Source organism: Athene cunicularia (assembly GCF_003259725.1).
Source record: "Athene cunicularia isolate RWA chromosome 14 unlocalized genomic scaffold, athCun1 chr14_part1, whole genome shotgun sequence".
Lineage (NCBI taxonomy): Eukaryota > Metazoa > Chordata > Aves > Strigiformes > Strigidae > Athene > Athene cunicularia.
This window is the reverse complement of record NW_020799118.1, coordinates 3,358,244-3,383,531: the sequence shown is the minus strand read 5'-3', so window position 1 is coordinate 3,383,531 and position 25,288 is coordinate 3,358,244. Positions and strand designations below refer to the sequence as shown.

General features: G+C 38.7%; 1 protein-coding gene across 3 annotated transcripts in view; it reads left to right on the top strand.

The window, feature by feature from the left end:
- Positions 1-25,288, top strand: part of GRIN2A (glutamate ionotropic receptor NMDA type subunit 2A) — a 189,356-nt gene that overhangs the window by 140,329 nt on the left and 23,739 nt on the right. For all 3 annotated transcript variants that reach the window (XM_026858754.1, XM_026858753.1, XM_026858752.1), the window contains exons 10-11: positions 2,361-2,521; positions 19,296-19,483. In XM_026858754.1, coding sequence (XP_026714555.1) covers positions 2,361-2,521; positions 19,296-19,483 — 349 coding nt within the window. The remainder of the gene's footprint in view (positions 1-2,360; positions 2,522-19,295; positions 19,484-25,288) is intronic.

Here is a 25,288-nt window from a genome sequence, read left to right as displayed (position 1 = left end):
TAGATCTTTGCTACAATCACACAGCGCCTATATGCTTCTCCAGGAGATGTCAGTTCACAGAATATAAGTTTAAAATTATGGATGAGAACTTTGTACACCTTAGTTATGAGTTCACTGTTAGTAAAAAGATTTTAAACCCTTTCTTCTTTACAAATAATCCGTGGGCAGGCCGTAGTAACAGACCATCTCCTCGTGACTGTTAATTTTTTGGTTGGGTGTCTTGTGCCAAGAAACTCCAGTCTGTGTATGGTGTTTGGAATTATTCATCTGCTTATGATCCCTGTGATCTCTCAATGAACTAGTACTTTTTATTAATCTTTGCTCCCCTGCAAAAATATTTTTGTGTTCCACAAATGTTCAATTTGAGACACATAACCTCAGCTCCTTCCACTATTCCTATGGGAGGAAACTGCTCCCAACGTCTTAAACTCATATGAATGTCCTTGAAAAGTGAGAATATTCAGAACCAAACTCCATTTCTGAATTACCAGGGTACTCCACCATATCCCTGTTCCCCCAGTTCCACTGCTATACCCCAGGATTAGGAACTGAGTTTGCAGAATGCTCATCACAGCTGAATTAAAAAAAAATGTCAGCTGTATGAGCAGCAGCAATTTTTACAGCTCTTAAAATAGACATAGTTTCTCTAATTTATTTTTTTTTTCCAGTTCTATTGACTGGCAAATTTGATACAGATATTGGAAGCCATCTCACTACTTCGGGGATTCATTATCTGTAGATTTAAATAAAGTTAATAGCAAGCTACACCTGTATCAGTAGAATCCCTGGACATGTGTTTAAGAGCAGGGTTTGTTTCAGTGCTGCATAATAAACTTAAAAAAGGAGATAGCAGATACAGACTAAGAACCATGACTAGTATACAGTGTAATTTTAGTGCATGGGTCAATTAGTATGTGTAAAGTAGTAGCAAAGTAATAATTTAAACAGTAAAGCTGTGAAAAAGGAAAATGAGAAAAGCAAGACATCTGTTAGCTAAACGAATAGAGAAAAGTAGAGTTCATTCCTTTCTGCTTTGTCAAAATATGCTTAATTAAAATGAAGCATTTAATTGTAGCTCTGTAACATGAAAATATTGTTGCAGCAATAATTTCACAGTCAAGGTTTGATGGAATTGAAAATACTCCCAGTTTTTGTATAAGCCTATTTGTATTCTCTTTGCAAATTGGCACTGGATCCTGGGAATACTTTATGCCCTTAGACCAAACTTTAAAAAGAGAACTGTTACTTATGTAGCCGGAAGGAAGCAGCAGCTATCTAAATATTAGCTGTCTCTTGCAGCACAGGGTATATAAATTGCTCTTCTAACAAACAGTAAAGACAGAGTGCATTTTACTGTGGAATGCATGGGTGACTGCTTTTATCAATGCTCAATTGAATTTCCTCATTAGCCAATAGTTTCTCTAATTTGAGTGGCCTTTTTCATTTACTTCTTAAAGAGATATTTCAACTCAATCCTAAAGTGTCACTTGGTATTTAAAGGGAGTTATTGAAAAGGCACATATTAAATTTTCAGGTCTGTTAGCAGAATTTTATGTGAGATTGTCTGATTTCCAAATCTGAAATCTGAGGGTGCCTTGCCATTCCTCTGCAGATATTCCCTGGCTTGTTTGTCTGTGCTGATGCAATAGTAATATAGAGTAAAATTATAGAATAAACCCGTGTGCCCTCAAGTAAAGAATTTGTAGTTTTAAATTGTAGGAATATATAGGGACTAGGATTATAGGTGTGAGGGTCTCAGAAACCCTTCTCTTGTCAAGTGATGTAGCTGCTGAGACCCTCGGAAAATGCAGGAGCTATTTTTCCCATTGAATCAGGGTGGTGGAAGGAAAGGCAGCCCTCACCCTGTGCCCCCTCCGGGAGCAGGGGGTTAGGTGCCCTTTCAAGCAGTGCAGATGATCCTTTTGCCTTCTTTGTGTGGGGACCCACAATGTCTCAACTGAGATGGTAGCGCGAAATGACTCCCAACAAAATAGTTTTCTGTTGACTGCTGTTTACCAGTGTGTCTGCTCGTAGTTTGGGTTCTCTAGGGAGATACTGGCGGATGAGGAACATCTTCCAGTATCTCTCCAGTTTCTGCTGTCCTGCGATATTACAGTGCGTGGGAGAAAGTCACATTAGAGTGGCAAAATTGAGCTGTTTTTACTTTGGATGTGGATGTTTCTGTAAGTTCAGTCAGTGTGAAGACACACTTTCTGCTATAATACCGCTAATTAACCCACAGCATTTGCCTAGAAGAAATTTGAGGCAGCTTATACAACTTTTGGGTTTTTTCAACCTGAAATTACCCTTCTTCACATTTTGAATGCCTTAAACACTTTGCTTTTACCTTTTCTCTCTAGTTTCAAAGGCCGCATGATTATTCACCTCCTTTTCGATTTGGGACGGTCCCAAATGGAAGCACGGAGAGGAATATCAGAAACAACTACCCTGATATGCACCTTTACATGACGAAGTATAACCAGAAAGGAGTTGAAGATGCTTTGGTCAGCTTGAAAACTGGGTAAGCTTTTTTCCGTGGATGTAAAAGAATACAGTAGACTTTGCAGAAACTGAGAAATATTGAACTGTACTTAAAGTGATACAGAACAGACTGATGTCAGGCGTGCTGTGTAGTATATGACTGGTTTGTTTTTTTTTTGTTTTTTTTTTTTTTTTTCAACTGCGCTGTACGGATATCCGAAAGGAAAATGATTGTCTGTGATTCGTATGACATTTAAAATCTCATGGAAGCTTTGATATCCGATGTAAAATAGATTCAAAGAGCAGAATTAGAATTTCTCAAATTTAGAGAGAGATGATACAGGTGGACCTAGATTTGGGTGGGAGCTCAACATGGAACATGATGTTTTGTACAGTCCCTCATTACCTTTGCAGAACTCTCTCAGAAATGTGCTTTCACAGGGTGAATTTCTGACAAAACTTGTTTGTCTGGCCAGTGTTCAACTACTTGTTATTTCTTTTCAACGTCTTTGTCCCTTCAGTATGTTTTTAGGTCCACTCTTACATTTTTACTGTCACATGTGAAGTATTGACTTCGATCTTCAGAAAATCTATTGAGATCTAATCCTGCTTGTGGCAATCTTGGTAAATATTCTGGCAAATATTATTGTCCTCCTTCTTTAAGATCTGAGATTTAGGCTTGAGTGCCATCCATCCCTCTGAAACAGCCCATTCTGCCTGGTTGGACAAAGAGTCTGAATTTTCGTTGTTAATCATTAGAAAGTATGAGAGTGACTCACTACTTGTATCAGTATTCATCTGGGTGGCAGGAATGTGCTGGCTCTAGTAATCTTTTCTAAACATACAGGTTTGATAATAGTCTGTATTTTAGTTAATAATACTGCATTACAATAATCATAATTTATCGATATAGTTTGTTAAGGTTTTTTGAAGTGAGAAGGCTAAATTACCCATAGTGGATTTAAGTACATCTACTCTGGTGACTGTTTCAAGGCAGGCACATCTTGCCTGCTATTATTTACAGTCAACACAGGACACATTTTTTCCTATACTAAATTAAGCTGTCGCTTTTGGTCCTTTTTTTGGTAACTGCTTGTCCTTTTAATTTTTACTCTCCTTCTCCCAAACATGTAGGGGATTGTAACATATTTCTTATGCAAAAAACCCTGAAGTCCCCAAATCTTTCCTTAGAGTACAGTTCCCTTCTTTAAAAAGTTATCCTTCCTCCTGTTCCCTTCTCTGCTGTCTCCATATTGCTGTCTGGACTTCCTCTGTCATCACTGCCCAAGGCATGCTCAACTGCCATTTCTCAGTCACGGTCTGTCCTATCCTAACATAGACACGTAACATAACGTGAGGTGAACCTTGGCCAAGGTCTTCCAAAGGGGAGGCAGAGCTCCTGCTCTGCCCAAGCCTGTGCAAGTTAAATTTCCTGGGTTGACAACTAGATTAAGCATTATAGATAGTCAGCTGAATGCTACCACTGCAGCTGTGAAGTTTTAAAGAAGAAGATACCCTTAATTTCAGCCATTGTTAGAACTTCTTCAGTTGGATGGATAGTTAGTTTAGGGCATTTCTATTCCTTGTACTTTTCACCAACCATTTGTGGCACTGAAAGCTCTGGAAAACTGCTGTTAGATTTAAAATCAGGCCACCTGTCAGACACAAGCATGAAAAGGGACAGGGGGAGGGAGGTTGCTACCTGACTGCAGGGGACTTCATGACATTCACTAAAACTCAGGCTGGCTGTTCTTGTGCCAGTTGCTCTTCTTCAAAAGCTTTAGTCCTTTTGACAGCAGAAGCTATTAATTTTTTATAGATTTTTTTTTCCCCTGCTGAAGTTTCTTTCCTCTTCTAAGTGATTTCTCAGTGTGGACACCCTCAGGTGTCTGCCTTGCTCCCCGTGACTGACATTTCTGCAGCAGATGGTGCAAATAAGCTGCCATGTGCGGGGTTTTCCAGATCAATATAAGTAACTGCTACATACAGCTGCGCTCCTTAGTATTTTGTCTGATGGCACCTACAGAAGGATTAAACAGCATGCCATCAGCTGCTGAAGTTTCCCACAATAGAAGTGTCACTTTGTGTTTGCTTATACCGCAGGTTTGGACGTTCCAGCAGGAGGGTAGTGTCAAGTGGGCTTACGTATTTTCTGCCTTCAGTTTCTGCAGAGCAAGAAGTGTGCAAAGACCCAATCAATGTGGTAATCGTGGGCAGTAAACTCGGTTATGCATTGTGCAGCATGATTGTACCTTCTTTTTGCTTCGGAGTTGTCTCTTTCTGGAAAGATGATTTCATTTAGGTGTCCAAACTGATCAGGCTCTGTCATTCTCACCTGTCACTTGCACCTTGAGCCCACCCACATTTTCCTTTTGGCTAAGATATTTGGTGAGGATGTGATGCAGTTCACGTTGCTGACACCTCAGGGATCTCTGGAGCTAAAAGTGTCGTGAGCGAAAGAGGTGAGACTGTATAATATGGGACTGTAATAACTTGGATTCTCTGTAGAGAGGAGAATAGAAAAGCATGAACAGGTATTTGGTAGTCCCTACCTCTTCTCATTCTCCAGATTCATATTCTTCAAAAATATAATTTTTCATTTTTTCTACCAAATTTTTGGCTCTGTTCCTCAGTATACTCCTCATTTTTTATATACCCATGCTGTATCTTCTTCCTTTCTCCCTCGTGACTTATTTGATCAGGTTGTGTCTCCCTTCCATGTAAAGTTTGCCCTTTCATCCTTATCTAGACTTGAGCAAGCTTTCACCTTTTATACTTTGCTTGATCCCATGATTTTTAATACAGCTTGCCCCATGGAACTGATGTTGCCACTTCTGTTTTGAGGATGACCTGTCTCTCCTTTCTCAAACTGCTTCTGAGCAAATATATAATTTCTGTTTTCCTCTACGGTATAGATGTGTTTTCTTTACCTTATTACAGATATTTTGTCTGTTTTCATCTTTATCTGTTCTCAAAGTTATTCCTGCACTTTTATCTTTTTTCATCCTCATCATTGGTAGCATACAAGAAGTAATTTTTCTTCCATATGAACTACCGGGTAATTGTACAATCGTAGACTATAGACCTGGGAAGGAATTGCAGAGATTGTCTGGTTGATAATGGCTGCTGCGAATCAAAATAAGTAGTACCTGTGTTATTCGTGAAGAATGTTTGTATAACCTGTATGTGTTTCCAATCTCACTTTTAAAACTACTTTTGCTTAATTGAAGACATAAGATTTAGTCCCCTTTAATTAGTTATATATAGTGTTTGATTCTAATTTTAAAGTGGAGCAAAAAATACTAGCAATCAGGCAATACTTAATGACTGAATAATGCTACACGTGGCATCTGATCTAAATAGAATCAAACTATTGAGTAGTCTCTTGTCACAGTTCAGTCTGGTTTTGCTGTATCTTAAACTCTTTAAGTCTTTTGATCAGCTTTAATTAGTGTTAGCCTCTTGAGATGTATGGGAATATCTTGATCTTTGAGACCAATGTGTTTAATACATAATATTATTGAGTTGAACTGAAAGGAAAAAGTGGGAAGGAGACAAACATAAAGCTTCAGATGCACAGATTTCTAAGATTTCTTTTTTTTGTGGGAGACATGCCTTATGTCCCTTTCCTCATTCTGAAAACAAATTGAAAAACAATCTGGGTTTTTTATCTTGCTTTCTCACAAGAAGTGAAAAGTCAGCTGCTTCAGTCCAGTCACTAATGTGGCCAGGAAAACCTCAAGGGCAGAAATACAGATAGAAATGTTTATAAAATAAATTACGTTCCTGCCTTTATTTCCTGGTCTGGTGTAGGGGTTAGATAGGTCTTGTGTTGGAGTATTGCTGTACATGCAGAGATGTGTGCATACATCCGTGTCTGGGAAGCCTTGAACAAAATACCCAGCCCCTTTGTTTTGATCTTTGAGAGGTGAAGCTAATAGTGTTTTAAAAATTAACTTATCAGGAAAGCATCTGCATTTGGTTTGTGGGTGTTTTTTGTTTTTTTTTTTTTTACATTAGAACAAACAACTTCACTACATGGGCAGTAGGCTTTGACCTATCTTGTTCAATTAGCATTGAAAATGTTTAAGAACATTCTAGCAAGGAATCAACTGGGAAATACTGCGGATCAAAATGGAAATGAGATTTTTGCTTTAGACTGGCATTGACATTATACCTACTCCTTCGGGTGAATCCCCATGGGGGGGTTCATTGCAGCTTACTCATGAAGGCTTGTTGCTATCAATGGTGAAGGTAAATTTATCATCTATATTGGCTTTTCCCCTTTGTTTGATAAGAAAGCAACATTTTTTTCTGAAAATAATAAAAAAGAGTTATCTGTAAAGTCTTGATAATATCTACCTCTTGTCGATAATGTCTTATTTCTGACATTCCCACATACAGTTCTCAGAAAGCTGCTGGAAGATCATTTGAACAAGAGCAGAATTTCTGTATTTATTAATTAAAAGGTATCAGTTTGCAACAAGGCCTGTTAAAAGGGAGCAAAATTCATGCATCTTGTTACTCAAGCAACACTTGATATTTTTCAAAAAGATGAAATACTGTCCCTCTTTCAATGCAATTTAGTACTGAAAGTAATCACGATTTTACAAGCTTGTAAAAAAATGTACTGGTGTTTTTCCCTAAATTTCGTGCATATAAGGGATCAGCTGAACCACACGCACTGTGCTACTTGCAGAGCTTCACATTCCTCTTTAGGCAGGACTGAAGAGCTCAGGAATTCTCCAGAGATTTTTTTTTTTTCCCTTTTCCTTAATGAAACAGAAATGGCAGTGATTTCCTGAGCATTATTCAGAAGAGTAAAGTCTGTAAGACATTAGCTAATGTATTCTTGGTGAGTGAAGTCCAGCTCTGGTAGAGCTGCGGTAGCTCCTCTGTGTTCTTCAGATGTTTATTGATCAAATAAAGTTCGAAAAATGCATCGCAAGCATTTCTGTCTATGCTGCATTTAATTAATTTACATTTCTAGAACCCTCTGTACCAGAGAGACAGATCCTATTGATTTTACTTTTTCAAGACAGAGTAAGTCTTTGAATAGGAAGTAGTTAATTATTGTGTTAGGTTTACAGAGGCTGTTTGGGTTTGTGTGCTTCTGTTTGCCTTGCTGTATTTTTCCAGAAGAGTTAATAGATAAAGAATGCTCTCTTTTTGCAAGCAAACCCACCTTACCTGTTGTAATTTTTTGGTGTGGGCTGTATGAGCCCACAGCTGTTGAGTTTGCATGTCGTGTTTCTCCGTGTCTGCTGCTTTAAAACTGTCAAGAGGAGAAAATGCAATGGCAGTAAACTGGAAATGCATTTCATGCTCCCACCTTTGCCCCAGCACATCTACACTGGAATATTGTCTGGGATTTAACTGCTAATGGCTGAACTTAGAAAATTTAATTTGGGAGAGTCTCTTCTTACTATAAAGATAAAATGGGAAACTTTCACTTGTCTCTTGCCTGTCACTGATGAATCCATCTAATTTTTTCTTCACTTCCTTAATTTTCCTGGATATGAGGACTGCAGCTGAGAATCACACAGTGTATATCTTGTTTCAAGAAAAGAGATGGTCTAACTGATGCTGTGTTATAGCAGCATGTTGATGGGAGGACTTTATCTCAGTTTCATTGCAAAAAGCTCAGAATATAACTTGCTTCAAGGAAACTGCAGTAATGAATCCCTTGTGTTCCACAGGCAAGCAGCCCCTTGTACAGCTGCAGACCCCCTTGCTGTCATGACTTGCTTTCAGTTTTTATTTACAGCCCCAGCTGTCACTATATATTCAGGGATTTGATGCTAAAGTTTACTTGGGACTCCATCTGCCTTCCTGTTAAAGATTGCTATGCTTGGTTGTTTATACACATCAGGTTTAATACCTTATTCCCTAGTGGTCTGTGGCAGCCTGGTGGAAGTATGAAGCTGCTTGGGAGGAATGCTGTGGTGACGGTTTTTTCTTCCCTGCTGGACCCTCAGCAGCCATGGCCTCAGATGCAGGGGGTTATCAGATTCGAGCTGTCCCCTCAGAAGATGCTATTGGCCTGCAAGTGTGTCCTGAGCTGCTACTTGCTGTGATAGGAATATGTAATAGTTCTAATGCTCAGCATTTTTTAATGATAAATAATAATGCTAGAAGAACACCTGAAAGTATCTCATCCTCTCCAACTCCCTGAAAGGAGGGTGCAGAGAGCTGGGGATGAGCCTCTTTAACCAAGTAGTAAGCGACAGGATGAGAGGGAATGGCCTCGAGTTGCACCAGGGAAAATTTAGACTAGATGTCAAGAAGCATTTCTTTCCAGAATGAGTTGTCAGGCGTTGGGATGGGCTGCCCAGGGCAGAGGTGGAGTCCCCATCTCTGGAGGGGTTTAAGAGTAGGATCAACTTAGCGCTGGGGGATCTGGTGGAGTTGGGAACTGTCAGTGCTGGGTTAACGGTTGGTCTGGATGATCTTCAAGGTCCTTCCCAACCTAGCTGATTCTGTGATTCTGTATCTGACTGAACAGTGTGAATGGCATGAGAAGTTATATCCTCCCTGGAAACACACTCTGCCGTGTGAAAACAACAATATGATTATTAATGATTTTTTCAATAGTACTAAGCAACATGTTGAGGTTTTTTAATGGTACTAAGCTGAGAAAGTGCAAGAGAAAACCCTAGAAGGCTCTGCTGCCCTTTGAACCCTCAGTCTTCATGTTTATCAGCCTGAATTAGCTTTTTGTTGTGCTTACAGTGCTTCTAATTGTATCCAGTTCGCAGCTTTGCCCACTCTGTTGTTTGCTGAACAGATACAAACTGGTCAGCGGCTGTGCTGGCAGCTTCCACAGCGTGGCACAGGCGTAACCAGGAGGCAAACATCTCCCTTTCTGTCAGCTGGAACACATTTCAGATTGTGCCCAGCAGGTCCTTCTGTTAATTAGGTCTGTCAATTAAAGTGGTGGTGTGCCTAAAGGAAAACAAAAAACAAACTCTTTTAAGCAACCAGCTGACATCTCCGCTTGGATGCAAAAAACAATTTTTTTTTTTTTTTTTTTTCAGTATTTTCAGTTTGTTTATACAGAAAAATTGTCATTAAAATTTTCATCAAAGGAAAAGCTTTCTGGTTTTTATTCTTTCTGTGGTTCATATCTTTTCACCTAAAAAGAGGGGGGAAAGCTATGAGAGAAATTACCTGTTTGAGAGAAAAATTATGTATTTTAATTTTTCATAAAAAGCACAAGTTCATCATTCCTGTGGGCAGATAATAACAGCCTGCAACCAGAACTCAAAGAAATGTTCAGCAGACATAAATTTTTAAACTTTTAATCTAGTGGCTCAATATTTTTTGACTGTTTCTGATTGACAACACCTTACAGTATTTGTAATGGAGAATATTCACTCTTCTCTTAGACTTTTAAAGTTGCAGTACATATAGCAATTCTTTTACCAGATTTTAAAGAAATTGCCAGAGATGGTTGACTGAGTATGTTTGAGGGAGAAAGGGAAAGGTTGGTGGGCAGTGTGAGATGTCTGTAATAATTTATTGCTTGCAACACTGTTGGATGCCTGTTATGATACATGAACACAGAAGCTATGCTGGAGACAGCTTTAGCACAAACACCGCTTTATGCAACTGAATTTCAAAATAATGAATCAAATCCTTAATATCCAGCTATCCTTCTAAGAACTGGATGTTTTCCTGCTTTCTCATGGCCTACTTGTCAAAGTTCTCTATTCTGAGCCTGTTTGGGTTTCCTGTTTCTCATAAGCTTCAAAAACAGGATTAAAAAAAATCAAATACAGCAAGTGAAATAATCAGTTTTTAGATGGGTGATCCTTGCTCCAGTCACGTTTTTAAGATGTCACTGAAACAGCAGCCTGTAATTGAACTATTAATTCTCCTCTTTCAAGGTGTCTTTCAAATTATGAAAGCCTTAGAGAGCTTTTGGGATACTCAGAATTCACCAGTTTAAACTACTGAATTGGAAACGTGTTTATTCACATGTGATAGGCAAAATAATTTTCTGAGTCTGCATCAGCTGTTATTACAACAAAACTTAAAATGTAAGATAGGAATTAGCCTTTTTTAAAAGGAAAGTACTGAGTGATGAATCCAATTTGTATCTCTAAATGTTATTTCATTAAGGAGAAAGGTTTAAGAAAATTATTGTCTGTATTTTCATCAGATCTGTAGGGTATTAATTTAAAAGATTTTTTGCCAAACCCTGAAAAGGCAATTTATTGTGCCAGGTGATAAATCCAAAATGTGAATGTGTGACATAAGATGAGAAATTAATATTTCAGATAATTCACCGTCAATGGTACTTAGTCAGGAATATAAAATAACTTAGAGGAGTGTTTTAACTAGCTCCTGGATTGCTCTACTCCTGTACAAAGGCACCCACTAGACCATTTCTCTGGATATAACTTTTGGACATTTTTGGATGCTGATGCTTAGAAGCATCCATTTCTGCAGCTGGTCTGAAAGACAAAATAAAAAAATTCAGTAGAGCTGTGAGACAGGGCCATGAGAACTTAGAAAAAAAGCTGAACTGAGCTTTAATTTTCTCAGTCAAATGAAAACTGAAACTGAGCTAGACCACGTCTGAAACACTAAGTTCAGGCAACTTTTGCCATAAATTGTGTATTGAGTATCATATTTTATGCCTGAATACTTTCTGCCTCGTAGCTGTAGTGAAAATAGAAATGTAAAATACTTTCAGAAATCGTTGTTCTGTAGTACTCTTTAGTTCTGACAAATTGAAATAATCACAACTGTAGAATACTTGGAGACATTTTTTAAAGTAAAAGTGAACATCAGTCAGTCTCTCATCTTTACTCTCTCCTCTCTCTCTCCATCTCTCTCTGTGTCTTTTCCTTGGTTGGCACCAGACCTCTGTAACGTTCAGCAGTGATTGATAGAATATTGCATTTGTGCAGTTAAATTCGCAGGGTTACATTCTAGAGATCAGGTGCTGTGAATACCAAAATTAAAACAAGCTCAGAAAGAAACTGACGGAATTGGTGGAAGGTGAATAATTTGGCACCTGTTAAACTTGATGGGACTTAGTAGCTCATGAAACACCCATTCATCTGGAGCCAAGAAGATGTATTCAGTGACAATAGCATCCGTATTATGCCTTGTTTCTTTTATTCCTCCTTAAGCATCTATTTATTGCTAGTGTCATAGATTATTGAGACCTAAGTCTGTGCCAGTAAGGATCTACTGCCCATGTAGGGGTGTTCCTACCCATATAACCTCTGGGGAAACAGCAACAGCACTGAACAAAGATCCAACATTACCTGGGAGAGCAAGGTGTTTGCCGTGCTCCGGAATGTCTATTTATCCCTGCTAATTTTGACAATAAGTACTAAATTATTGTACAAATACACTTTCCTTCAAACCATCTGAAGGAGCTAATAATGTGAGTAATGATTTTCTTTCTGACATTCTGTAAAAAAAACCCCCAGTTTGGCCCATTCAGTATTTTCTCTCCTGGTTGACTGTGTTCAGGCAACTTCTGTAATCAATAGCTTCATCCAGTCTGGCATCAGATGGTCGGGGTAACATAATTTCTACTTTCCTTACGATGTTTCTTTTGGACTTCAATCTAATATTTGTTTCCGTGTTCATTCTTATATTCATTTTGGTATTGCACTCTGAGGGGAATGATTTTCAGTTGATGTTATAACTGTAGTCACCCAAGCTAGGAATTGGAAAGCTGGTTTGCAACTAGGCAACTACTGTTTGTGCCAAAAGACTGCAGAGATATGAAAACATTGAAATTTGATCTTCCATCTAGGTGCATTTTTCAGATGATCCGCTCACTGAAGTATCATTGCTGGAAGCTAATAACTTAAAATAAACGTGTGCCTGAATCAGCGTAGCTTTCCTGCTTTTACCGCTAAGTGTTCCCACTGAAGTGGGCAGAGTTCGGGGTTTGGACTACAGAGTGGCACCAAGCTGGCAGCTCAGATAAGACTTCCTACGGCATTTCCATTTGTGGCAGGATTTTCTGGCATCAGTTTTTCTGGTGGCTGATCCCTGTTTCCCCATCACTTACTGTCCTTTCAGGAAATGCATTTATTCTCACATTCTTATATTTCATCCACATGTGTTTAGTCTAAATAAAGGATGGACTGGGTAGAAAATGTGCTGTTCCAGGGGAATTTCTGGGGGAGGTTGGTTCTTACAGGCTTTCAAGAGCAGGCAAACGCTAATATTGGTGTTTAGAGGGTTACTGAGATCTACGAAGGCACTCATTGAAATGTCTGGGGAAGCTCACACCTCAATAGTTTCATGTTATCTATAAACAGAACCAGACATCATCATGTCCTTTTAAGCTGGGTCACAATTCTCAGGAATTTCATCATGGCCATAATATAAACATGCTGCTTTTTTTCCCTACCTTTTTTTTAAAAAGAAAATAAAAAATAATTCTGTCTTTCCTGTTCAGCTGATCCATAGCAACTTGCCTCTAGGACAAAAAAAAAAAGGTTTATAGTAATTTATTTCTGATTCCTTTACTCAGTACCTGAGTGCTCTTCCAATTTTTTTTTTTTTAAAGGTTATCTCCTCTGTCTATATTATAATTTTTTAGGTAATGCAGTTATCTATCTAATGTTTTTAAATATGACAAAGTATCTGGAAATAAAATGAGCAGGTGAAAGTCGCTATATCCCATTTACCCCCTCTTCTTTTGAGAAGCTATTCTGAGTTTTAGTATTCGTTTGATTTGGGGATGAGATCAGGTGCTTGATGAGATGTTCTGAATTTATCCTTCATTATGCTATTGTAACTGGGACAAAACCTTTAATCTAAAAATATATTCCCCCTACTCGACTTTTCAAATTTTATATTTTGATAAACTGATGCTTTGCAAGTACTTCATTGCTTGGCTTCTGAGACTTGAAGTGGGACACTATTCCACAGTATTAATTAATCACAAAGGCACACTAAATTTTCCATTATTTTGTTGTAAGGGAAATGTTATAGGGACTGGGAAGGTGGCTGTTCGGAGGGGTGGTGAATGGGAGCTCCTGTGAGTGAAGAGGGTTGTCCATTCAGGCAGCCACATCCAAGCGGTGCAGGAGGGTTTTCTGGCAGCCTGAGATTGCCCTGAGAGGTGAGGTGAAGCCTCCACAATCTTTCATGATGGTGTTGATGTCCGTCAGGGATTGCTCTTTTGAATATTGTGTCTACATTTTCTGTGTGAAGATTGAAGTGAGGGCAGTTTGAGCTGGGAGAAAAGTTGAGAGTTCATTCTTGCTAATGAGTTCATCATTTAACTGGGTTAAGCTTTGCTAACCTGCATTGTTGCAGGGGGGTGGTTGTTACATTTTCCCCTAATGAATTGGCAATGTCAAGAAATCCATCCACTGCAGGTCACCTTAAGATCTGCGTGGAGCTATTTGAATATGTGCTAAAAGATAAAGTCACTGCTCGTGATGAGGTGCCATCAGATAACCTGAAATGCATTTTAGTCAAAACTGGGTAAAAGATATAATCAATCCTTCATGCTAAATGTTAAATATCTGCTTCTCTTGCTCCAACAGTATCAAAGTGTCACTCTAGAGCATTTTCATTGAAGCCTCCTCTTCAGAACAGCCTTGTTTCCCTTTGATAGCTGCATCATCCCATAGTGACCTGTTGGTATGAGATCCCCTGGACATAGTTTTAGAGATGCACAAATGATGTTGTGTCTCTCACTGTGCACTCTTGACATACTTTCATTTATTTCCTTCTCTGGATAAAGAAGGGATAAAAGGTAAATTATTAAATTTGTAGTACATCTGACAATCTGTAGTATTTTTGCACTTCCTGCCTTCCAGCAATGGTGTAGATGGTCTCTAAAATACATGCTTATGTTTAATCCAGCCTTAAGTGGTTACCATTTTTTTTGCCTAATATCAAATTATAAATGTTACTTTAAGGGTCATGTAAGGCATCTATTCTGCAGACTATGCAATTCATTTTAAAAAGCAAAAAAGCTGAAAAGTAGTGGGTTTTTTTCCAGAATGTTTTGAAAATGAGCTTTCCAAAATTATGTTCAGGAGACAAAGCTTTAATGGGTAAAAGTGTTTTTAATGATGCGGGTGGGGCTAAAGAGGTGAAGGCAAAGGTAGTGTTAAAATTGTTGTTTAAGGAGTCACTGATTTGCTGTCTGATATTTTTAATAAAACAGTAATTTCAAATATTGTCCTTTCAAAAGACATGACTGGAGCCTTTGTAAGTAGGTATGACACTTGCTGTGTAGTAATCTTTGTAGTCTCTTTTACATTTATTTGCAACCAAATTTGAGGAATGTCTTAGTTTTTAAAGTCACCTAGGCGAATATAAAAAATAAATCAGATTTCATTAACTATCTTTCCTCAGAATAAAATTTATACAATTTACAATGTATACTTATTCTTAAATATGTCATTGACTTTTGATTTTTCAGAACAAGCCCCAGAAGGTGCATATTTGAGTTAAAAAGTCCTCTTCATCAAACATGATGTAGAAAAGTCATTGCAATACACCTGTTTACAGCAAAATGCAGTGCAAGCAAACTGCTGTGATGGTGCCCTTCATATATTACATGTGCTCTGGTCTTGTGTAAGCCAAATCTGTGTTAGCAGTAATCCACAGCTTTTGTCTGGCCATGAAAAGAACATATTTAGCGTGTTAGAAAACATAAAGAAATGAGAGTGAGAAAAATTGATTCCGAAGTTAATGTCCTGGATCTGACAGATGAACACTGCACTGAATGGGACCCACTTTAGCAAGAAATTAATTCTGCTGTAGATATTGTATGTTTGGATTTACTGCAGTAGTTGAAAACTGGAAGGTGACTTCAGTCATGCTCCAGTTTCTCTTATCCTCAATGGAAACACATTATTATTTGTTCCGTAGACTCCAGTGCTTGACAGTAAAATAGAAGAATGTGAATAAACGGGGCTGTATTAAAGCAGCTCTCTCATTTTCTGAGTACTACAACACAGGTCATAGCAGGACACAAAGGAACTGAAAGAGTTTGATTTCTAGTGTGCTGGATTACTGTGTCCCCAGAACTATCAAGCAGATTGCCATTTTAGATTTTTCCCTCTTGTTCCATCAAGAAAACAAAATTGCCGAAGGATCATATAGTTGTTTAAGGAAGCAAAGCAACATCTTTCCAAGTGAGTTATGCTTCTGTTGTTGAGCAATAAGCTATGACTAATAAAGGAGCATTTTCCTAATCCTGCTTTACAATTTTCATCATAGGAATTTGATGAAAAGTATGTGCCAGTAATAAAGATGGGGAAAATTATAGGGAAGTGGTTTTAGCTTTTCTGAAATTGCTTTTCTGTACCTTTTCCTCTACCTTTAATTTTCTTTACACGGGCATTTTTTGAATGTGTACAGCTACACTTCAGAGGATGGGGTTTTGCAATAGCTATTCTGATTTTTCAGATCTCATACTTGTTGGTGACTCATAAATGTTGAGGTACAAGACTATCCACATTTGTTCTTCACAGATCTCCAGCTTCAAATCATTACATGCAGTAGTGCTCTTTTGGTTTTTTTTAGAACTATTCCAATTCATAATTTTATAACACCTGATGTTCTCCTATGCTGTGTGAGCTACTATTCTCCCCATCCCCTTTCTTCTTTGTGCTTGCTAGGTGTAGTGAAGGACATTTGCCTTTGTAGTCTCTCTTATATAAATATTCCAAATGTTTATTTCCTTTCCTAGCTAGGATTACTGCAGTAGTTCCAAGGAAGTTTACAAACCTGCCAGTTGCTTAGATGAGTCATAACACTGTAGTCCTGTTCCCCTGCATTCATTGAAGATGCCTGGTGCGTTTGGCTATTTCATGGCAGTTATAAATCTTGTTTCTTGCTGCATTCCAGTTTCTATAGTTCTCTTTCATCTTCTTAATAATGCTTAGCAGTTTATTTAAACCTACACAATGTGACAAAGCTTTTCACCCACTGAAGTGGCTGCACTGAAATGACAAGTTAATTGATTCATTTTTACATGACTAAGGTTTGCAAGAGGCTTTGAGCTTTTCTTGATGTGGGGAGCTGTACTCAGTGTGTGTAAGCTGTTTTACAGTGAATATGTACCTTAAATAGCAGAGTGGTCGTCACTCAGACCAATACAAAGCTTCTCAGCTGTGTAGCACAGTTGAATTTTGCTGCCACAAGAACAAAGATCCTGGGGCTCGCCAATCCATTTGTAGAGAAAGAAGAGAAAGAAGAAAGGAGTGAGCTGGAGCACAGATCCAGACTTGCCAGTCCTGCCTTGAGAATGACGAGACAAAGATGTGCTACAGCGTCCAGCAGTCCCTGCCATGCACACAGCCTGGCTCTTCCCTCGGTGCCAAGCAAAACAGCAGATGTGGCTTTCACCACGCAGACATAGCAGGAAGGAAAGTCCTCTGTGGCCCCAGCAGCCTGCCGGCCTGTGCAAATGCCCGCTTTGTCTTCAGAGCTCACTGCCAGCTTTGAAAACAACTCCGAAAGGGACGAATTTTCAGACTTGCCCAGATTTTGCTGTCTCAGTTTTTGGAAGCTCTTATCGAGGAAGGTTTAAAGTTGCCTGGAAGTTCTTAAAAATTCAGAGTGTGGGGAAGTTCACCTCTTAGCGGTGGAAGAGTTGGATGCCCTAACATCTGAGAGCTTCAGTCGTGGCTTGTTACTCCCTGCCCACGCTGCAGGGGTACATCATGTTCTGAAGCTTTGCCTTGCAAGGAAGAGTACTTGTGTAATCAGCACATGATGAAGAGATAATTAAGCCTTGAGAGCTTATAAGATTTATGTTGGAAATGGAGAAAATATATTCTGAATATGAGTTTGTACTTGTAGACAGCCAGACTTTTTCAGGGCAATCAACTTTTTGATTTACAGTTCAGACATTGGGCAGCACCTGATAACAGAACCTTTCAGCATTCAGCATCTGTCAAGAAAGTACCTCATGTTTTTAAATTGATTTGTGTAATGAGATTTATTGTGACCTTATAGAAGTAGTATAGAGAAAACCCTCAGAAGTAAAGCCTTGGGCATCTTCAGAACCTGCTTTCCTTGTGTGTACCCACTGCAGCTGACACCTGACTCTCTGGGAAGCTGGGATGTGGGTCCACAGCAAGTGATTGAAACTATAATTGTGCCTTGTCTTTCTGTCCCAAGGTTTTATTCCACTGGCCAATACCTAAGGAGGCAAGCTGCATATGAAGAGCATGATTTCTGAGGTAGCACAAGGCTTTTGCCCTGGAGTCTTTAGCAAAGATATCTTTTTCCTCTGTATTTCTAACTGAGTCTGTTTTGACAGAAGAATAGCTGACTCTATATTTTCTCTGTGTTTACCAGCATGTGTTTTATATGCTTACATTGCAAAACTATAAATCCCAGAATAAACAGATGACAAATTCCAGAGTGTTGTCTGGTTGCAGCAGTGTCTGTACCCACAGAGAGGAGCATTACCTTCCAATCCCTTCCCTGAGCCAAAGGCAGCCACTGAGAGGGGAAGTATCCTTCTTTCCCCGCAGATAACTGTGGAGGTCTAAAAGCATGAGATTGGATTGTATTGATTATGGTAAATGTCTGCTGTAGATCAGAAATGTTACAAGCAGCTTCAGGGTAGGGCAAGCAGGGTTTTTTTCTTCCTTGTGTGCCTACCCAAAGAATATGGATTTTTGTTCTTTGTCTCTACACAAACCAAAGATTGTCTCTGAAGTGCTGAACCAAAGCACATCATTTAGAAAACTTCCTGCTCTTGTGTTGAAGACTGCAGGCTTGGGCAGTACCCCAGCACCCTCTTGCCTAGTTCCAGTTTAGTTACCCTCAGTGCGAGGTAGCCATCCATATTTTATTTCCAGATTGAATTTGTGACACATCGCCTACCAGATGTTTAGCAATTGTATTCTCTTTGTTAAATTACTCGTTTAAAGGAACGAGCAAGTTGGATTTTTAGCACTGATGGAGCTAAACTGACTTTTAAGCTCGGTTTTAGGGTAGAGTGAAAAAACAAAGGAAATGATGGCCCAGATATTTCTTTTAATGGTTGCATGAGCCTCCTGTACTTTCTCTAAATTAACTACTTCACTGAATTCCAGTTTGATGACTTGAATGGTGACCGTTGGGGTAAGTAGGGAAGCAATAAACTACAGGGTTTTTTCATGACAGCAGACTAAATCCAACAACCTCACTCTCTCCTGATGTTTACCTTGGTTTAACATGAGATGGACATGGATTGAAAGATGGGCTGAAAGGCTTAAACTTTTCCACAAGTTCCTTTATTCCTCTTGGAACTGTGAATCATAAAGAAATAGTTTCTATAATTTTTAAGTAGGATTTAGCTGTATCAGATATGCTCCAGTATCTTCATCTATTTTAGCAAGGACTTAACCTCCACCTTCATTGTTTATTTTTGGAAAGAGACATAAAATAAGTGTGTGTGTAAAACTGGTGAAGTCATATTTTCAGCCTCATTCAATATATTAAATAAGCTAATTGGTTATTGTTGTTTTAATTCTAAATTGGAGATCATTTTGCACCTCAAGATATTTATTATCCATTTCGAGAGCAAAGATACAAAGATAACAGGGCAAGACTTTTTGTAGCTTGGTTTCTCCTGCTCAGTATTTTTTAACAGCATCCCTTAAAATAGAAATGCAAAACTGTGTGTCCTACTTTCCCCTCACTAAAATAGATGCCTTTTGTTAATTTTAGATACAGTGGAGCAGTAGATGTATTAATGATATCAAAGAATCCATGTGATATTCAACAAGGTCCTAACATCAAGGAGAAAAGAAGTCTGACAACAGCTGTCCCTGATGATTTGGTTTGTAAAATGTTTTCTTTTATTTCAGGAAGTTGGATGCTTTCATCTACGATGCAGCGGTGCTGAATTACAAGGCTGGAAGAGATGAAGGCTGCAAACTTGTGACAATAGGGAGTGGGTACATCTTTGCCACTACGGGCTATGGAATAGCACTTCAGAAAGGATCACCTTGGAAGAGACAAATTGATCTAGCCCTCCTTCAGTTTGTTGGAGATGGTAGGGACCAATCTTTTTCCCTTTCTTTTCTTTCTCTATGTACGCACAGTTAATTAAATTTTAGTAGCTCTGAGCCTTTTACTACTGTTCTCTTATAGTCTTTTAACAAAACCCAGAAACAAATGAGTAAAATTATTTCTCTATGCTGAGACAGAAATTCTCTTCCACTCTGTTCGAACTCACCTCACCGCCAAGGACGTTAACATCTATTTTCAGAAAGTGTTTTCATACACATCACAAAGTAACACTGGCCTCAATGTTAGAGAGCATTTCTAAATTTATTTATTTTATTTTTTTGTTTTTTGCCTTTGAGCAATTCTCAAGGAGTTTTTACTTGGTACAGAGTTGATCTTTCAGCATGACTGTTTTGCTATTTAAAAATGTTTAGCTCAGTTCTGAACTGGTGTGAGTGATCCCTAATCCAGGATGGATTAATTTAAACTTCTGGTAAAATAATGTTTATGAAATTGAAGTAGGATGACTGTTTTTATTGGATTTCAAACAGATATTTTTCATTCTAACACAAAAATAGAAGAATTGTATGTCCTCTTGGCAATTCTGCCCTGCAGGACAAGAAAAATTACTGCACATCTTTGATATATTTGTAGACAGTAATAATGACTCATTCTCCATGTAGTGCTTCAACTACATTTTGATTGTAGAAATGTGTCTTTGCCACAGTGAAACTTCATTTCTTTCATACATGCATGCAAATAAAAATATGGTGGCTTAAAAAATTTCTGTTATAACTGACTAAAATCCTCCATCAGATTGGAATTATGGTGTGTGTTACATGATTTTTTTATTTTTTTCATAGATATATGTGTTAACTTTACATTTCTCTGTCAGTGAAAAAGAGGGCTTTATTGAAAAAATAAATATGCACTTAAGGTCACCAATACCATGTCACTGAGACTAAAAGTGGTAAATTTCTGTATAATAGGACAGTTTAAATGGCAAAGTGCAGGACCTTAGCATAGGGGCCTCCTGTTCCATAAAACCCAAGACATTAATTTTCATACTGGAGACAGTGAGTGTGTTAGTCTGCCAGCACATGGATTTTATTCCTATTATAATAGTAAACAACTGGCAGAGATGTGATCATCATGACTGATGCATTTTGTCTGGTACATATAGAGATACTAGTGTTACCATTATTGAACTGTTGGATTTAGAGAGGCTTGTTAAAGAGGCATTGCTTACCTCTGCTAAGGAATGAGTGTGTGACCTCTAACAGCCAGGTTTCAATCGATTGCATACTGTTGTTTTTAAAAGTTGCAATTGGCTAAAATATTTGCTTTGTTTTCCAATTTGAAAGTATTTTGTGAATAGAATATTTTTCTATTTGTGTGATACTATTACAACGTGTTAGATGTTGTAAATCTGACCCATATTTAGATGGGGAACTTAGAGAAGGTGAATTATTTGTCCCATACTAAAGAAGAAAAGGCTTCTGTAGCCTGAAGGAGGATCTGAGATGTCTTTCTCAGTTTGGGGCTAGCCCCTCTCGGTGTGGCCAGAGCATCGCTGAAGTTTTTCATTCTTTTCACCTTGCATTTTCTTCATGCTTACTCTTTCATCATTTTTGATACTTCTCATCCAACAAAAAGAAACGAAATCACAGGGAAAGAAAATAAATTAAATAGAAGGGAAAGTATGTGAAGCTCTTCAAGAAAAAGCTCACCAAAATACCAAAGGTAGTGAATTTTAGGCATCACTTTGAGTATCAGGAAAAAAAATGGATGGGAGGAAAGAGGGAAAAATCTTATCATGTGTTTACACTTTGACCTGTGGATTTACATAGCATAGGAATGCTTATATCTTTAACCCATTTTTAGTTGCTGAAAATAATACAAGTGAATTGTGTACAAACCCCAGTATTAAATTTCCGTATGAATAATTTATAGAATTGCAGTAGATACAGATGCACCCAAGTGAATGAAACCTTGTCATGAAATGTCTGCTCCCATGTTTGTCTTGCTCAGATATTGCTTCAGAAGATAAGCAAAAATTTTGAATGCACAGACCACGGGCATTGTGAATGTCTTGATGGCATTTTTTCAGTGGTATTTTTCAGTACCTTTAGAAGGTACTCTGAACAACCCATGAATGCTAAAATGTTCATTTTCTCTTGTAAAGGATCCACAATTTCATCCAGAAAATGGTGTGGGTGCTATTAAAGAGAATAACAGTTGGAGATACACGATGTATAGGAATCATTGTAGATATGCTTCCTTTAGTCCCAGAAATGTTTGCTACCTGGTCTCATTTTGTTGTGTCACAGATCTAGGTGATAATTTAAAAAACAAACCAAAATGGGGGAGAAAAAAAGAAAAAATAAAACCACCCCAAAACACTAAAAAAACCCCTAAGAATGATACTGAAGTTGAAATTTGTTCTACTGATTTATAAAGTACATTGCAGGTGAACCTGAACAAAACACCAAGAAATTAAGTATAAAGAGTGATTGCTTGGAACTAGCAAAACCTGATTTTGTAATCTCTGTCTAACCAGTAGTTTGATGAGTAATCTTTTCAGCTGTGAACTTACATAACTCTGTTTTGGTGAATTAGCAGGGATGAAGCCAGAGTTCAGACCAACATCACTTTGCTGTGTCTCTAAACATCACTTTGATGTTATCTAGACTAAAAGCAAGTGTGGTTGGGGGGAAAGTTTCATCCTAAAATGATACTCCTGGTGCAGTCTGGGTGAGGTTGTTTAAATAAAGAGACAAACACAAATGAAGGCAGAAATACTTCTTTCACATGTATAGCCAATTGCAAGCTCTACAGGATTTATTATTCTCTAAGAATATAAAACAGCAAAGCATCTGATAGTATTGAATTATTAAGCATATGTTATAGAACATTCATCACCGTATTGAATAATTTCAATGAATGATTATAAATCTAATGAGTTTCATAACCATAAAAAAAAAAAATTCCTAATGAGTTGAACAAACACACTTTCTTCAGATGAGTGTTATGTTAATAAGTGGAGAGAACCTTTTGGGTGATACTAGATATTTGGATAAGACCAAGTAATTTGTTTAAAAGTATACTTGATTGCACCTACAAAAAGCCATGATCTCATCTCTTTTCCATTTACACAGTACTAAGACAGACTTTTGAAATGTGTTTTAGAGCTTTCGATTTCCTCTTCATGTGTCTTTCTCCTGTGATTTTTCTCATTTAATTTTGCTCATTTGATTTTTTCCTTGCTTCTTCTATATCACTTGCTTATCAAAGCCAGTTCACTTACACATTGAAATGAAATTTTTCCATAGTGGATAAGAACCTTTTCCCTCTTCCTTGCTAATGTAAAACATCCAATTGAAGTATTAATGACTTGTTCATGCAGGAGCATGATGCTCTTTCTGATTAAAGACAAAGGCTTTGAACCCTCTTTTTTATCTTGTTGGCACTGGAAAAAAAAATAAGGTAAATACAGAGGGATGTAGGTTTGTGGTAGGGAGAACTTTAAGCTTAGACTGGATGACTTACATATCTACATGAGTAGTGTTCTGAGCCTGAGGATAGTTCTACTGGGTGCACAAATTATACCGACAATTAACAATTACACTATGAAAGTGACTCTGAAATCTCAGTGGAAGGAAGCAGGCTACAAGACTCCAAATTTGTTACTCTAACAAAGAGGAAAAGAGACAGAGGGAAGGAGGATGGGGAGGAGTTGCTGAGGAATTAAAAGGATAGCTACTTAGTTGTCTCAGAAATAGAATTATCCCCAAAATATTTCATCACTTCTTTTCTGAGGCATTTCTTAGTATAAGATTAATTGCTTTGGTTTCTTTTTTTTTTTTTTTTTGGTATAAAGGATATAAGTGAAGTGTATTACTGAATTTCTGGCTTTGTACATCTTGCTATCTGTACATCGCATCTCATTATCTGCAAAAACTTCCCGTTGATGATTAGCATCTGCAGTTTTGTTTAAAGTAGTTGATGATCAGTGTAATTCTCTGAAGCGCAGTGCTGGTTGTGCTTTTTTTTGGCTTCCTGTGGTCACAAGACAAAACTTTAATTGTTTTTTAGCGGAGAAATAAAAATATTTCTACTGAGACACAGAAGACTATTTCTCAATCTTCTGTTGAGAAATAGAAGCACCGAGGAGTTCAAAAGCAACTGAAATGATATGGCTGCTAAGAAGCAACACCATCATTTTGTTTGGATCATCCGCCCACAGCCACAGGAATGTGTCAGAACAGAAATGCTGTGCACTGAAGAATCGCATGATACGTGCTTTGATTTCTTTTATAAACCTCTGTAAAGTGCAGCTAGGCAGGCTGACATACCCAGAATCCAGCATGTTACCCTGGCAGCTGTCAACTGCCTTTTTGTGTTAGCTTGGCCTTTGGTAAGTGCCATGAACGTGCAGGCACACCGCCCGCGTGATTTAGCCAGTCTGTAACTGCTGCACGGCAGTTTTGTGAAGGCACCCCTGCTCCTCCAGCCTCCAATAGTAGGAATTTTTGGCCAGCTGTCTGAAGGCCCAGGTATTTGCTAATAGCCCCCTGGCTTGGGCTGCAAGGTGCCATTTAAAGCAGAGCGGTACTTTTCTAAAAATATTCTGCAAAGTAGTTTGAAAGACATTGCTGAAACCTATAGCATCATGTCTTTGCAATTTGGAGCAGAATTGCTCGTGCCTAGTAGGTGAGAAGAGTTTCTTCCTCCCTCTCTCTCTCTCCACACCCTTTTTCCCTTTTTCCCTTTCCCCCTTTCCCTTTCCCCCTTTCCCTTTCCCCCTTTCCCTTTCCCTTTCCCTTTCCCTTTCCCTTTCCCTTTCCCTTTCCCTTTCCCTTTCCCTTTCCCTTTCCCTTTCCCTTTCCCTTTCCCTTTCCCTTTCCCTTTCCCTTTCCCTTTCCCTTTCCCTTTCCCTTTCCCTTTCCCTTTCCCTTTCCCTTTCCCTTTCCCTTTCCCTTTCCCTTTCCCTTTCCCTTTCCCTTTCCCTTTCCCTTTCCCTTTCCCTTTCCCTTTCCCTTTCCCTTTCCCTTTCCCTTTCCCTTTCCCTTTCCCTTTCCCTTTCCCTTTCCCTTTCCCTTTCCCTTTCCCTTTCCCTTTCCCTTTCCCTTTCCCTTTCCCTTTCCCTTTCCCTTTCCCTTTCCCTTTCCCTTTCCCTTTCCCTTTCCCTTTCCCTTTCCCTTTCCCTTTCCCTTTCCCTTTCCCTTTCCCTTTCCCTTTCCCTTTCCCTTTCCCTTTCCCTTTCCCTTTCCCTTTCCCTTTCCCTTTCCCTTTCCCTTTCCCTTTCCCTTTCCCTTTCCCTTTCCCTTTCCCTTTCCCTTTCCCTTTCCCTTTCCCTTTCCCTTTCCCTTTCCCTTTCCCTTTCCCTTTCCCTTTCCCTTTCCCTTTCCCTTTCCCTTTCCCTTTCCCTTTCCCTTTCCCTTTCCCTTTCCCTTTCCCTTTCCCTTTCCCTTTCCCTTTCCCTTTCCCTTTCCCTTTCCCTTTCCCTTTCCCTTTCCCTTTCCCTTTCCCTTTCCCTTTCCCTTTCCCTTTCCCTTTCCCTTTCCCTTTCCCTTTCCCTTTCCCTTTCCCTTTCCCTTTCCCTTTCCCTTTCCCTTTCCCTTTCCCTTTCCCTTTCCCTTTCCCTTTCCCTTTCCCTTTCCCTTTCCCTTTCCCTTTCCCTTTCCCTTTCCCTTTCCCTTTCCCTTTCCCTTTCCCTTTCCCTTTCCCTTTCCCTTTCCCTTTCCCTTTCCCTTTCCCTTTCCCTTTCCCTTTCCCTTTCCCTTTCCCTTTCCCTTTCCCTTTCCCTTTCCCTTTCCCTTTCCCTTTCCCTTTCCCTTTCCCTTTCCCT